The sequence below is a fragment of the Microtus pennsylvanicus genome, chromosome 11 (genome assembly GCF_037038515.1).
Source record: "Microtus pennsylvanicus isolate mMicPen1 chromosome 11, mMicPen1.hap1, whole genome shotgun sequence".
Classification (NCBI taxonomy): domain Eukaryota; kingdom Metazoa; phylum Chordata; class Mammalia; order Rodentia; family Cricetidae; genus Microtus; species Microtus pennsylvanicus.
The window spans coordinates 37482930-37498006 of NC_134589.1; the positions used below are offsets into that span (position 1 = coordinate 37482930).

The 15077-nt window shown below is 42.8% G+C and overlaps 1 protein-coding gene across 3 annotated transcripts in view; it reads left to right on the top strand.

The window, feature by feature from the left end:
* Tada2a (transcriptional adaptor 2A) overlaps window positions 1–14521 on the top strand; it is a 50192-nt gene extending 35671 nt beyond the window's left edge. For 2 of the 3 annotated variants that reach the window (XM_075991309.1, XM_075991310.1), the window contains 8 exons: window positions 377–440; window positions 1346–1389; window positions 2703–2813; window positions 4685–4756; window positions 6773–6905; window positions 8270–8313; window positions 11510–11583; window positions 13682–14521. In XM_075991309.1, coding sequence (XP_075847424.1) covers window positions 377–440; window positions 1346–1389; window positions 2703–2813; window positions 4685–4756; window positions 6773–6905; window positions 8270–8313; window positions 11510–11583; window positions 13682–13867 — 728 coding nt within the window. In that variant the 3' untranslated portion in view covers window positions 13868–14521. The remainder of the gene's footprint in view (window positions 1–376; window positions 441–1345; window positions 1390–2702; window positions 2814–4684; window positions 4757–6772; window positions 6906–8269; window positions 8314–11509; window positions 11584–13681) is intronic. The other variant, XM_075991311.1, reaches the window with a different exon arrangement.
* Window positions 14522–15077: the final 556 nt, after the last annotated feature.

Here is a 15077-nt window from a genome sequence, read left to right on the forward strand (position 1 = left end):
TACTCTAGGAACATGCCAACACTGTCCATCAATGCTGTCCTGTCATTGTCTCTTGAGCTGCATCCTGCACAGTTACAACAACACTCATTTTTGAACTGGAGGTCTAACTCAGTGATATAGAACTTACCTAGTCTGGTTTGGTTGCCAGTGCTACCAGAATAATGATAACAATTATTATTTACTGATAGAGAAATTTTATGTGCTAGGAAACTTTTTATGGAATAGTTAAGGTTTGGGTAAGCCAGGCATGGTGGTACATACTTTCCCAGCTCTCGGGAGCCAGCTCTTGAACATAATTGTTTGGCAGGGTTGGTTTTTTTTTTCTTTTGTCTTGACTTTTATTTTTATGTTTATATATGTGTATTTGTATTTATAGCTCTGAAGATGGCTGTGGTGGATATCTATCATTCCAGGTTAAAAGAGAGGCAAAGACGAAAAAAGTAAGTATAGAAAAGCCATCCTGTTTTCTCTGACCTTTGGGCTGTTGGTTACATATTATCTATAAGAACACTCCACATAGCCGGGAGTGATGGCGTACACCTTTAATCCCAGCATTCAGGAGGCAGAGGACGGCAGATTTCTGTAAATTAAAGGTCAGTCTGGTCTACAGAGTGAGTTCCAGGACAGCCAGGACTGTTCCACAGAGAAACCCTGTCTCAAAAAACAAACAAACAAAAACACTCCACTTAACTTGATATGCCAGGCTTTGTTGACTCCCTATGGGAGGGTTTACCCTCTCTGAAGAGTGGATTGGTGGGGGAAAGGAGGGAAGGAAAACTGTAGTTGGTGTGTAAAATGAATAAAAAATTAGAAGAAAAAGAAGCTCCACTTGTAGCTTACCATGTGATCTTGCAGAATTCGGTTGTTAAGAGTTGCTGTTAAATGTTATGTTTTATAATGCTCTCTCATTTAAGCATGTTTAATCTATATTTATTTCAAGTGGCTTCAAAGTATGTAAACGTATGGTTGTAAATGCTTAATGTGCGATCAGTGTGTCCTTTCAAGGCTAGTAGTTTCCCTTAAATGACTCTTGTTAATTATCATTTCAATAAATTGTGTAGATTAGTCTCATGATATGGACAGATTTCCTTCTCAGTCATCTTGACAAGCACTTATTTTTCAGCATTTGTCACTGGTTACTGAATCATCTGTGAGTGTCCTCTATACCCCGAGAAGGACAGTGTGCCATTCTCCATTTAGAGGCTAATTCAGAAGTATGTGGACACTTGACTCTCTGGACCCTAATGTTCCACCTCTTAATAGTTAGGATGTGTAATAACATATAAAACACGCAAAATTTGAAGCTTACTCTTAATACATACGTTATTGTGGTTTTTCATTCTAGGATTATAAGAGATCATGGATTAGTCAATCTTAGAAAGTTCCGATGTGAGTATGAGCTGATTTTTTTTTTTTCTGATCTAAATTTTTCTCACACTGTTGAGTTCTTTCAGGTTGTTGTGGGAGTGCTCATAATCCACATTGCATGCTAGCTAGCATTACCTAGGACAATTTGAAAATTCTGACACAGGACTTGTGGGTAACTCCAGTAGCAGAGGGGTGTGTAGCATGTTTGGGGTGATGTTGATCCCTTGTACAGAAACCAGCAAAATGAAACCAAAGGCATTCGAGGCAGCTCTGATTCATGGTGACAGTAAAAAGCTATTCATTTATAGTCAACAGCGTTGCCTAAGAATTAATTGTTATAGTAATTACAGCATGAATATTAATGGATCATTTTCTAGACAGTCATGTTTCAAAATTATGTGTTAAACATAACCTTGGTCTCAGGTTATGAAAACATTTTTGTAGGGCTGCTGAGATGGCTCAGCAGTTAAGAGCACTTGCTGCTCTTTCCGAGGGCCAGGATTTGGGTCCCAGCACCCACGTGGTGGCTCACAACCATCTATTTATTATTCCAGTTCCAGGGGATTTGATGACCTCTTTTTACTTCAGTGGGCACACATGCATACATGCAGGCAGAGCACTTGTGCATGTTTAAAACATTTTTTTTTTTTGTAGGAAGATCAGAGGGGTTGGAGGTGTCTCACAGTTGGAAGAGTGCCTTAAATAAATCAGCTTGTTGCACGGGATGACATGCACATAGTTGATTGACCTTTGTTTTTTTTTAGTTGTTTTTTTTTTTTCTTTTTTGAGACAACATTTTGCTATTTGCTCTGGCTGGCTTGGAAGTCTCTATTCTAGAGAAGGGCTGGCCTCAGACTTCTGAAGGTCTTCTGCCTACCTCAAGTTCTGGGATTATTTAGGCTCATGCGTCCGTACTAGCTGGAAGGTTTCTTATGTCTTTGCTTTCCTTGTTTTCCTCCATTAATCCAGCAGAAATTTAGCCAGAGCTCTCTCTGATAACATAGATTCTGCCTGTAATTCCCTTCTCTCTTGTGACAACAATGCCTGGTCCTCTGCCTTGTCTCGTGCAGATTAAAAGACATGAACAAGGACATCAATAGTACTTAGTAGTAGAGATGATCTCCATGATAACAGCATTCCTTTGTGAGGTGCTGTGATGCTGTAATTACGATTAGTGATTTGCATTGTCAGCTGTTGTTTGCATGTTGTAATGGGCATGTTAGTCATGTGAGGGTAGGAAAATGTCCTTGCATTTTACTGCTTGTTTTAAAAAATAATACCAGAAACTCAGGAGTGCTTACATTCTCTGTGACCTTATGTTTCACTTCTTCTAGTAATGGAGCGGCGGTATCCCAAGGAGGTCCAAGACCTTTATGAAACAATGAGGCGATTTGCAAGGATTGTGGGACCAGTGGAACATGACAAGTTCATTGAAAGCCATGCATGTAGGTGTTTTTTGGAAGTGTGTGTGTGTGTGTGTGTGTGTGTGTGTGTGTAAGGAGATTAGAAGCTTAGTGAGGGGCAGGGGAATAGCTCAGTGGGTAAGAGTGCTTGCTGCATAAACATGAAGACCTAAGTCTAGATCCCAACACTTACATGAAAAGCTGTATTTGTCCGCAATAGTCTAGTAGAAGGTAGAAACGGGTGTTGCTGTGGTTTGCTGGCCAGCACCTAGCTCTAGACTCAGTAAGAAACTGTCTCAAAGGAATAAGGTGGGAAATGATGGAATAGGACACCCATGTCCCCCTGATTTCTGAGTTTATGTATATACCACACATATGCACAACCCTACATGCCAAAGAGGGAGAAAACTTAGTAACTTATAAGTTAATGCAGGGCTTTTTTTTATTATTTTAGGGGATTTTTTTTATTGTTATTGTGTTCTGTTTTTATTAGTTTTATTTTTGGTGTCTTTTATTTGTTTTTATCTTTGTTTTAATACAGGGTCTTGCTGTGTATGTAGCCTGGGCTGGCCTGGAACTTTCTGAGTAATCCAACCTAGGCTCAGACTGACTTGCAAGTCCTTCTGCCTTTGTCTTCTAAGAACTGGTTTACAGATATGTACTACCATATGTAGCAGTTTTTACTTCTTACAGAGGGAACAACACAGTGAATTCCTGTGTCTGTGTAGCCAACTTCGGTGGTTTTCGATATAGTACCCATCCAGCTTCATCTGAAGGGAACTAGGAACTCCCCTACCCTCTTGTTCATAAGCTGGTTATTTTGAAGCCAATTCCAAACATCATAGTATCGCTTATAAATATTTTAATATTAAAATTAGTTTCAGTCATGGGAACAGGGTTGTTGGCTCATGGAAACAATATTTCCATCTTCCTCTGGCCTTTCTCTGGTATTCCCAAGAGCATTCATCCCAATTCTAATTGGATTTTCCACTATAAAAAATTGAAGTTGTTAAGCAGGAAGGCCTAAGACTTTGAGGCAGCCTGCACTGGGGTTTTATTTCTATACTCTCCTCATGAGAGAGTTTAGTTCTGGAAAGTTTTTTTGTTGTATTGTGATTTTTCTGAAAAGTGCTTTACCATTGCTCTCATGGTGCACATATTTCTTAGGAAGAATCACAGGCATTTACCTGGGCCAGGTTGGTTGTCCTCAGGAAACACCTTGTTTGGTTGTCATTCTTTGTGTGGTTGGTATCTAGTGACTTAACCTTTGCTTCCTGTCCTACTTTATATCATTCCTGTCTTATGTGTCACCCTGTGCATGGCTTTCCTTCAGCACCCAGCTTGGACTGCTCTGTCACAGAATACCCAACAGTGCGGTCTGAGCTGTGTGCTCAGCAGCAATTTGTGGCTCATAGAAAATGCAGCGCTCTTTAGTCCCTATAGGAAAAAGCTAAAAAGAAACCAGGGTTTGAGCAAAGCTTTGTCCTAACCATGCAGCAGGGTCTCCACAGACAAACCGCATCAGAGAGCGTGGATGGGTGAGTAGAAGTGCTGGCGCAGAACAGGAATGCTGCATTTTAACTGCATTTTTAAAAAAAAAATTAGCTTATTTATTTATTTTGGGTTTTCAAGATATGGTTTCTCTGTGTAGTCTTGGCTGCCCTGGGACTCACTCTGTAGACCAGGCTGGCCTCAGACTAACAGAGATCCTCCTGCCTCTGCCTCCCACCACTTAGGAGTGCTGGGATTAAAGGCGTGGGAGGTATTTCTGATGAGATGTTCAAAGTAAAATGTATCCTGAGATGAAGTGACCCCACCTTTTACATATGGCAGAACTGCTGAAACACACCCAGCCGCTCTCTGACATTGATTTGTTTTAACAATTTTTGTCCTTTGTTCTCCTGGGGAAACAGTGGAATTTGAACTCCGGAGGGAAATCAAGAGACTCCAAGAATATAGGACAGCGGGCATTACCAATTTTTGTAGTAAGTATGCTCCCGATGTCTGCACTGTCAAAGTGCCAGTGACTTGCAGGTACAAAGTGAATCTCTGAGGTCTTGAAAACTTAAAAAAAAAAAAATAACTTTTCAGTTGAGTTTACAGACTTCCTAGTAAAGTTTCATCTGTTCAGTTCCTATAAATATCATTAGCTTATCAGGACAGAATAAAAGTTATGGCACACAGCAAAAAGAAACAGTGCTTTAAAATTAGGAGTCTACTGTGGTTCTTTAAAAAAAAATCTTAGCCTGGCATGGTAACTCACATTTTTAGTTCCAGCACTGGAGAGGCAGAGGCAGGAAGATAACTTGAGTTTGGGGCCAGCCACGTCTGTTTAGCATATTCTAGGCCAGCCTGGACTACAGAGTGAGGCTGTCTACAGACACAAACATCCATGAGAGTGAGGTAGAGTGGTGTGTGTGATCCTTACGTTCCAGATTTTAACCTCAGTCTTTTAAATTTTATTTATGCATATAATCATTTTTTATTTACCAGACTTACTGAGGCCAAAGTGCTTACATCCAGTTTACTTAAGGTGCTGGTACACTTTTTTAATAGTGGTAAATATCTGTCATTTAACATGTACCAGGTCTATGGAATATATTTTACTTTCAAATCATTGGATAACATGACACGCTTAAGAGATATCATCACTTCTATTTAATGAATTAATCAAGCCTTAAAGAGATTAAAGAGCCGGGCGGGGGTGGCGCACGCCTTTAATCCCAGCACTCGGGAGGCAGAGGCAGGCGGATCTCTGGGAGTTCGAGGCCAGCCTGGTCTACAAGAGCTAGTTCCAGGACAGGAACCAAAAGCTACAGAGAAACCCTGTCTCGAAAAATCAAAAAAAAAAAAAAGATATTAAAGAGCCAGTCAGTGGTGGCTCATGCCTTTAATCAGCACACGAGAGGCAGAGGCAGGTGGTTATCTGTGAGTTCAAGGATAGCCTGGTCTACAAAGCTACAGAGAGAAACTATGTCTCAGAGGGAAGAAAGAAAAAAGAGATTAAAGAGCTAGTTAATAAAAGAGCCAGGTTGTAAGAAAAGGCTGTGACTAGGCAGCATAGACCTGGGGTGTCTATCAGCATTTAGAATGCTTACCACACATGTGCAGGACCCTGTGTTCAGACCTAGCAAACAAGCACACAAGAGACTGGATTGCTTATGGTTAAGTTCTGACTCCTCTATTTACTAGCTCTTTAAGTCTCTTGAAAATTGGTGAGAAAGCCAGGCGGTGATGGCACACTTCTTTAATCCCAGCACTTGGGAGGCAGAGGCAGGGGGATCTTTATGAGTTTGAGGCCACCTTGGTCTACAAGAGCTAGTTCCAGGACAGGCTCCAAAACCACAGAGAAACCCTGTCTCAAAAAACCAAAAAGGAAGGAGGGAGGGAGGGAGGGAGGGAGGGAGGGAGGGAGGGAGGGAGGGAGGGAAGGAAGGAAGGAAGGAAGGAAGGAAGGAAGGAAGGAAGGAAGGAAGGAAGGACAAACCAAGAAAAGAAAAGAAAAATAACAACAAAAGAATTGGTTAGAGCCACTGGTATGGTAGTCTGAAATCTGTATAACTTTATTGATATATAGAAGACACTAGATAACCCTTCTGTTGCATAAGAAACATATGTGGACTCTGATAAATCAGTCTGGTTGCCTAGTCCTGCTTTCTGTGCATATGTGATAGAGAGGAAAGTTGTAGTACAAAAATTGGAATTGGGTTTGATGGAAGAATATATGTCCATATATATGTCTTCAAGTAGCCGATTGTATACTTTAGTGGTATAGTACTATCTTAAGATGTTCAGAGCCCTGAGTCAGATCCACTCACAAATGGAAAAAGTAGAACCAAGTATGACATATTTCAGACTCAGACATACATTGACTCCTGGGAAAAGTTATGAGAGCAGTTTTGCAAAGGAAACCTGAAGTGGCAATGTTGGTTAAGCTCAGTTAGAAGACCCTTTGACTCTGCTGTATTTTCCTTGAAGTCAGGTGTCTTCTGCCCCTCCAGGTGCCAGGACATATGATCACCTGAAGAAGACTAGAGAGGAGGAGCGCCTTAAACGTACCATGCTCTCAGAAGTTCTCCAGTACATCCAGGACAGCAGCGCATGTCAGCAGTGGCTCCGCCGGCAGGCTGACATGTATGTAGTTGGGGCAGGCTGAAGGAAGCACCCCTTCTGGCATTCTTGGGCTTTACATGTATTTTTAGACACTTTGGTGGGTATTCTGGGTGTTACAGTAGTAAGGAATCGGGGGAGAGGGGGATTTGGTTTTAGTTTTTTGAGAGAGGGTTTCTCTGTAGCTTTGGAGCCTGTCCTGGAACTAGCTCTTGTAGGCCAAGGTGGCCTCAAACTCATAGAGATCCCCCTGCCTCTGCCTCTCTAGTGCTGGGATTAAAGGCGTGCGCCACCACCGCCTGGCTATAGTAAGGATTTTTACAAGTCCATCTAGAAACAGTATAGAATTGGCAAACATAAGAAACTAGTGGGGGGCCAGGCGGTGGTGGTGCACGCCTTTAATCCCAGCACTTGAAAGGCAGAGGCAGGAGGATCTCTGTGAGTTCGAGGCCAGTCTGGTCTACAAGAGCTAGTTCCAGGACAGGCTCCAAAGCCCCCGAGAAACCCTGCCTCAAAAAACAAAAAAAGAAAGAAAGAAAGAAAGAAAGAAAGAAAGAAAGAAAGAAAGAAAGAAAGAAAGAAAGAAAGAAAGAAAGAAACTAGTCAGGGGCTGGAGAGATGGCACTGCCTGTTCTCCCAGAGGTCCTGAGTTCAATTCCCAGCAACCACATGGTTATTCACAACCATCTGTAATAAGATCTTGAGCCTTCTTCTGGCCTGCAGGCATACTTGCAGACAGATCACCGCATACAAAATAAATAAATAAATAAATACATTTAAAAGAAAGAAACAAACTAGAGTGGGCAGTCTTGGCACTTGTGAGTTCAAGGCCAGCCTGGTCTATAAAGTGAGTTCTAGGAAAGCCAAGGCTATGCAGAGAAACCCTGTCTTAAAACCCCCTACCTTTTTCCCCCAAAAAAGAAACGTAACTAGTCTTATGTAATTCTCTGTTCCTATTTTGTCCTTATTTTTTAAAAAAAAAAAAAAAGTGTCTCTGAAACGGGTTGTGGTGGCACACACCTGTGATTGCAGTGCTCTGGAGGGGTAAGGGGAGGGAGTCCTGCTGAGGTCCAGGCCAGTGGAGGAGACACAGTGAAACCCTGTCTCAACTCCACTATCACCCATGTCTGTACCCACCTAGATGGTGTGGTTTTTGTTAAAATTTCCTTTCCTGCAAATTGCTTTGGTGCTGTCCTCTGTTAAGAGCCCTTAGCAAAGGTGAGGGAAGTTTTTCTCTTTCCTGTACAGTGAGATAACTCTGAAGTGTCATGCAATCTCACCACAGCTATTCTTGGATGATCTTCCTGATAAATGCTCCCAGTCCTTTGAGGGGTTTTAGAAATTGCCTTTGATAAGACCTAAATTTAAATTCCTTTTCTTTGTTTTAGTGATTCTGGGCTGAGTCCTTCTGTTCTGATGGCTTCAAACTCAGGTAATGATTTCTCAGGCTATCACCAGGGGTTTTGTGGATTGTGTGTCTTTTCTCTTCTCTTCTTTTCCAGCACTGGAGATTGAAGCCAGGGCCTCTCACATACTGGACATGTGCATCTTCTAGCACTTAGCTATTCCCCAGCCCAGAGCAAGTGTGGACTGGCATTTACATCTCAAGGGTTGTGTGACAAAGCTACTCCCCTGTAGAGCATGGTTCTTTGGTAGAGTAATGGTAATCAACTGTTGGAATGGCTCGTGCACACCAGCGTGCTTTCAGACTTCGTGGTCAGATAGGGATGGCCCTTTTCTCGAGCAGGACTCAGAAGGATGCTCTTTTACTGGTGTTTACAGTTGGGACCTGTGGCAGTGTTGCAATGTGCTTTAAGAGTGTTACATGAAGAGCTATGAATGTGACATGAGCAGCGGGGCACTTGCCAGAAACTCAAGGATTTCTTGTGACTAGAGGCTTAAGGAATCTATGCTTCTGAGCTTTACCTATTTTGAGTCTGTCCCATTTTGAAATTAACTGTCAGAGCAAGACAAATAAGCCAATGCAGTGTGATGATTCTTGGTGACTGTTGCTTTTGACTTAGTATTTGGGGAGATAACATAATGAAGTTACTGAGCCACAGTTGTGGTGTTTTTGTCAATTGTCCTGATCGCCATTCATCCCCGCCTCATATGACAGCATTTCTCCTAATCTGAACATCCAGACCACAACCAGAAGAAGCACAGTGGTATAACATGGTGCAGTTGTAACAAACCTTGAAATTCTCTCAGTATGCTAGCTATGATGGCATACACCTGTAATCCTAGTACTAGGGAGGCTGAGTCAGGAGGATGGGAAGGTTGGGTCTAATCTGGACTAGATAGTGAAACCTCGTCTTGAACAAAAGTCTCCATATACTCCAGATCTAATAGTGCTCAGATATGGGCATTTGGTGGATAATTGTTTTCCTTTGTTTTAAGTAATTCTTTTTTGTTTAAAGATTTATGTCTATGTGCCTGAGTTATATGTGTGTATCACATGAATGCAGATGCCTGAAGAGGGCATTGGATCTTCTGGAATTGGAGTTGCAGACAGTTGTGAGCTGCCTAATTAAATGCTGGAAGCTGAACTTGGATTTTTTTTTTTTTTTTTTTGCAAAAGCAGCAAGTGTTTTTAACCTCTAAGTGTGTTTCCAGCCCCTCAAGTCATTATTTGATACTTGAAAGGAAAGAGAGCCTTTTAAGGAGTCACCAAGACAGTGGACTCCAGATTTAATTTTGTAAGCTTGTTTTGTTTTGTTTTTATTTTTGAAGACAGGGTTTCTCTGTGTAACAGCCCTGGCTGTCCTGGAACTCCCTTTGTAGACCAGGCCTGCCTCGAACTCACTAAGATTCACCTGCCTCTGCTTCCCAAGTGCTGGATTTAAAGGCGTGCGCCAGCACCGCCCGGCCTTTGCATGCTTATTATTTCAAACCTCCCCCTTGCTAAGCACAGAAATTAAAAAACTTGTTACTGGCTATTTAAAACAATTGTGCAGCTCACTGTTTCCTCATAGCCTTCCTTCTTTCTCTTTGTGTTGTTGAGATTCCTGGCTCCTGAGCCTCTATGTCTGACTTGCTCTTCAGGCAGTGAAAGATTGGGAGCTCAGCATTCCAGGTTGTAGCCTAACCTTGGGAGACTTATGAGATAGCACATGAATTTATCTCCATTTCTTTTTTCTTAGTTTTTGTTTATTTTATTTTATTTTTTACAGTTTATGTATGAATGCTCTGCCTGCTAGCAGAGGCATCTGATCCTATTATAGAGGTTGTGAGCCACTGTGTGGGTGCTGGAAATTGAACTCAGGCTCTCTGGAAGAACAGTCAGTGCTCTCAACAAGTGAACTATGTTTCCAGCCTCTTATCTCCATTTCTAAGCCTTCATTTCTTAGCCCTTTTGATGTCCTCAAGAATCAGGTTTCCCAGAACAACTTGAGCAGCCCTTTCTTCCTTCTGTCCCATTCCAGTGGCAGTCCCCATAAAACTTAACCCACTCCATCCATCCCCAACCGAGCACTCATCCCAAGCATCTGTTCAGAATAAAACTAGGGGCAAGCGAGATGGCCCAGCAGGTAAAGGTGGTAAGGCTGGAAATCTCTGGAACCCTAGCAAAGCTAGGCCGGAAGGAGGGCACTGAGACCACACAGTTGTTGTCCAACCTTCTCATCTGTGGCCTGTGCAGCACACACACCGATCATCATCATCCATTAAAGGAAGAAGCTCTTGTGCATTCATCTTTATAGGCTGGCCTGGCAAGTCTGGTGCTGCCTCCTATGTATGGGTTTCTTCTCAGATACGAAGTTAACATTGGTCCTTGCTTTGCCATACAGCAAATATGATATTCAGCTTGTTATTCTAGTGTGGATCTTTCAGTTAAACATCACTTCTTTTCAAAGCAGAGTAAACAAACAGAGCTTTGTTGGCCTGACTCCACCTTTGATCTGAAGGTACATAGTACTTGGTTAATTACCATGTTTGCCTTGTCCTGCTGGAGAGTGGTGAATCTCTCTTGCAGGATTCCTGTTTCTATTCGTCAGCTGTCCAGACACACAGAATATAACTTTTCTACACTGTATGAGCATCTGGGCTCCAGAGTTTAGAGTCTCCTATCAGACAGGTTCCTCCACTGTGCTGAGTGATAGTTGATATTAAGGTGTGCATGACCATATTTGTAAATCAACAGAACAAAGAGCACACGGATTGTTATTTTTATTTTCAAATGGAATGTTGGGTGACTGTATTAGTTACTTTTCTATTGCTCTGGTAAAACACCTTGTCCAAGGCAACTTCTAAGTGAAAGCATTTAATTGGGTTTATGGTTGCAAAGAGTTAGAGTCTGTGATCCAGAGCAAAGGTGTGAAAGGGATGGCAGCAGGAACAGCTGAGGGCTGTCATCTTAATCTGTGGTCGGGAAGCAAAGCGCACTCTGGGAATGCCCCCCCACACCTCTGTCAAGGCCACACCACCTAATCCTTCCCAAATAGTCCCACCAATTGGGGACCAAGCATTTAAATCATCTAAATATCAGCCTGTGGAGGCTGTTCTCAATCAGACCACCAGTGTCAAGGAGCTAGCTAAACCAGCCTAAGGGAGTGGGTTAGGCTTTCTGTTTTATACTTGAACAGTTGTACCTCTGTGAAGTATTTATTCTTTTGCATTTGTGTCTATAGGAAGACGATGTGCACCACCCTTGAACCTCACCGGCCTCCCTGGTACAGAGAAACTCAATGAAAAAGAAAAGGAGGTAATAAAAGGGAGGGGAACCAGAGGAAAGGAAAGAGGGGCTGATTAATTCATTGAGTTATCATTAAAATCCATGACAACATCAAACCTATTTTACTGTACTTGTCTAACATGCACTGCTCTTGTCTGAGAAGCCGAGGAACTAATGAGCTAACTTCTTTCATCTCGAAGCTACCTTGCCCCTTTTTGAGGGAAGTGCATACACCAGTGTCAGTTAAATAGCAGCAGCAGCTGTCACTTACTGAGCATTTATGTGGCAGACGCTCCACTTGATGCTTTATGTAAGTGAAACTTTTTGCAGGCCTAAAGTAGCTTTTACATGAAAATAGGACTTTTCTATTAGAATGGTTGTTTTGAGCAGTTCTGCACTTATTCCAGCAACGTAACCATCACTTAGAATGTTTTTATAATTGTTTCCATGGAATGTTGATAAGCATAAGGAAAATAATCCAGTGTTGTGTAGTTGCATATTATTTTTACTTTTGAGGCGGCATCTCACTCTCTAACACTGTCTGGCCTGGAACTAAATCCCTGTGTAGTGCTGCTTGCCTCAGACTCAACAGAGATTTGCTTGCCTCTGCTTCCCAGATGTATGCACGCACGTATACACACACACACTCCTACAACACATTGATTTTAAAAAGTACCATGACCTTCTTTGCCATTGTAATCACTGATCTGTCTCTGTGTTGCTTTTGTCTGTTTCTAGCATTTAAATCTGCACATCTAGTTAGGTATGGTTATAGATCTCAAATTTTAGCACTTGAAAGTCTGAGATGGGGGAGACTGTGAGGTCGGCCTAGGACATACAGTGAATGAAAGTCTGCTTGGGTGGTACTCTCCTGTATTCCCAACACTTGGGAGGTGGAGGCAGAGGATCGGGGTTTAGACACATCCACAGCTCTCAGCTATCTAGTGCGTTCAGAGGCCACCAGATACCCTGTCTCAAAAAAATCAAGCCAAAATCACAAAAGAGGAGCTCTTCTTATTCCTTTGCAGTTCCCAGTGTCTGTCCCCCATCTGTTGGTTCATAGCATCCGCTCACGTCAGGCACTTAAGAAGTCACAGTGCGGGGACTTGTATTAGCCTTTTATTCATCAGAAAGAAATAGCCATTTCTTTTGGGGTAGAAAGAAGTGTGTGTTGAAGAAAGTCAGACCAGTTTCTCAGTGTTGTGTGTTGAATGGTCTGGAATTCCATCCATCTTTTCACTGCTTACCCATATGCTGGACTCAGACTTCTCGGTGCTGACAATGGCAGGTGGTAGGAGATGTAAAAACCAGAGGCTGCTCTCTTCTGCCAGTGGCAACAGTGTGATTTCCACTTAGGAATCCAGGCCCCTGAGATCCCACCACCCCTCAATGCCCCGCTGTACTCTGGGTTATTTCCCTGACTATATCAATATGATGCTGAGCGACAACTCCAGGCATTTAACCCTCCTCAGGGACATGTATTTGTTCTCTATCTGAACTAGATCCTTGAGCCAGCCTTCACTTGCTGAAGGCTCTCCTGGCTGATGTCACATCTGCCTTTTTCTTCCTGAATGTCTGTCTCCAGAGAAGAGAGGAAGTGGAATGTGGCCCAGCCACTCAACAGCTCCCATAAATAGTTGGAGGTTGATGTCACTTTTTTTCAAATACATTTTATTTTGGGTGCGTGGAGTGAAGGGAGGGGCATCTGTGTGCCACAGTATGTTGTGGAGGTCAGGAGACAATTTGAAGAAGTTGCTTTTCTTGCCGGGAGGTGGTGGCGCAAGCCTTTAATCCCAGCTTGGGAGGCAGTCGCAGGTGGATCTTTGTGAGTTCGAGGCCAATCTGGTCTACAAGAGCTAGTTCCTGGAGAGGCTCCAAAGCTACAGAGAAACCCTGTCTCGAAAAAACAAAACCAAAAAAATAAAGAAAAAAGTTGGTTTTCTCTTTTCACAATGTTGGTCCCAGGGATCAAACTTAAATTGTCAAGTCTTGGTGGCAAATGCCTTTATCTGCCCAACCGTCTCTCCAGCCCCACCCCCTTTTCCTTCTTTTGGGGTTGCCATACCTTCTGGATTAAATTGTGAGAATGACAGATGTTAACGTTTATTAAATTTGTCGTGTCTTACAGCTCTGTCAGGTGGTGAGGCTGGTACCTGGAGCCTATTTAGAGTATAAGTCTGCTCTGCTGAATGAGTGTAACAAGCAAGGAGGCTTGAGACTGGCACAGGCACGAGCGCTCATCAAGATAGACGTGAACAAAACCCGGAAAATCTATGACTTCCTCATCCGAGAAGGATACATCACTAAAGCCTGAGTCTCTCTCTCTGCTTGACAATGCAAACCAGAAGTTTGGAACGTGGCGGGTCACAGGACAGTGTACACATTCTGGAGACTTGTGTTTGAGTTGGATTCTTATTGTGAAAAGAAGGAAGACGCAGGGACTCCAAGTGCGTCGATTTCTTTCTTCTCTGCCCTGCTGTAGAGTGCTCCTGTTGTGGGGTAGTGATGCAGAGTGTGTGCTTGCCGAGTTATTCTTAAACACGAGTGGGCATGCATTCCCAGCACCATAGTACCTCACATCCTGGCTTTGGTGAAAGTAGAACCAAGCCACAGCATTTCATCCCAGGGGTCCAGTGCGGATCCTTGCACTTGAGAGTGGAGCTCTCTGACTCTGGCTTCCCATCTTGCAGACAGATTTTAAATGAAGAGGAAGGTTTTTAAAGCACAGGAAAGCCTTTTCTTTCAAGGATTTTTTTTTTTTAAGCTGACATCTTAGTTTATGAGCTGAAGAGGTGGAAAATCTCCCCCATGATGGTCTGTCTCAGGCTGCATCTTTAACTTTAATGTCTGGCTTTGTACTCTGCAGTCTGGCTGTCTGATCTGCAGTAGACTCTTGAGGAGGTGGCACCGGATATAAAATGTCTCTGTTATTTTTAGAATTAATGGATTAAAATGTTTTGCTATTTAATTTGTGGGTGTGTCAGATATTCTGGTAACTAAAAGCACACTTGGGTTGTTGGATGCCCGCCTCAACATGCTGCACTGTCTCTGCTTACACGTGTGTCCTGTGTCCTGGTCTCACCTTGTTACCCTGGGTTTCCAAAATACTAGGCCCATGAGGATAGAGATGATGCAACTCACCCAGCTTTGCTTCAGTTGAGACCTGAACCCTAATCTTTCAGTGGCAAACGGCTAGCCTGCAATAAAAGCTGCTTTTCAAACACAAGTAAAGCCACTTCATATGAGACTCAGTAGCTGTGAGGATGAGTAGTTCCACCACATCTGAAACGTGGTCCTCAAGCCTTCAGCAAAATAAGAAGCCAAACTCCCAGTCGTGGTTCTCTCGTGTCTGCAGGTGGGCATAACTTTAGAGTCTGCACAGGTCACCTCCAGTAGCTAATTCTCTCTCTCCTCTAACATTCAGACACCAGTAAGGATCCAGTGTTTTGCTGGAAGTGCGTGCTCAGACTTGTAACTAATACAAATGTGTTTGCAGCTTGCTAATGGGTATCTAGAGAATGAGA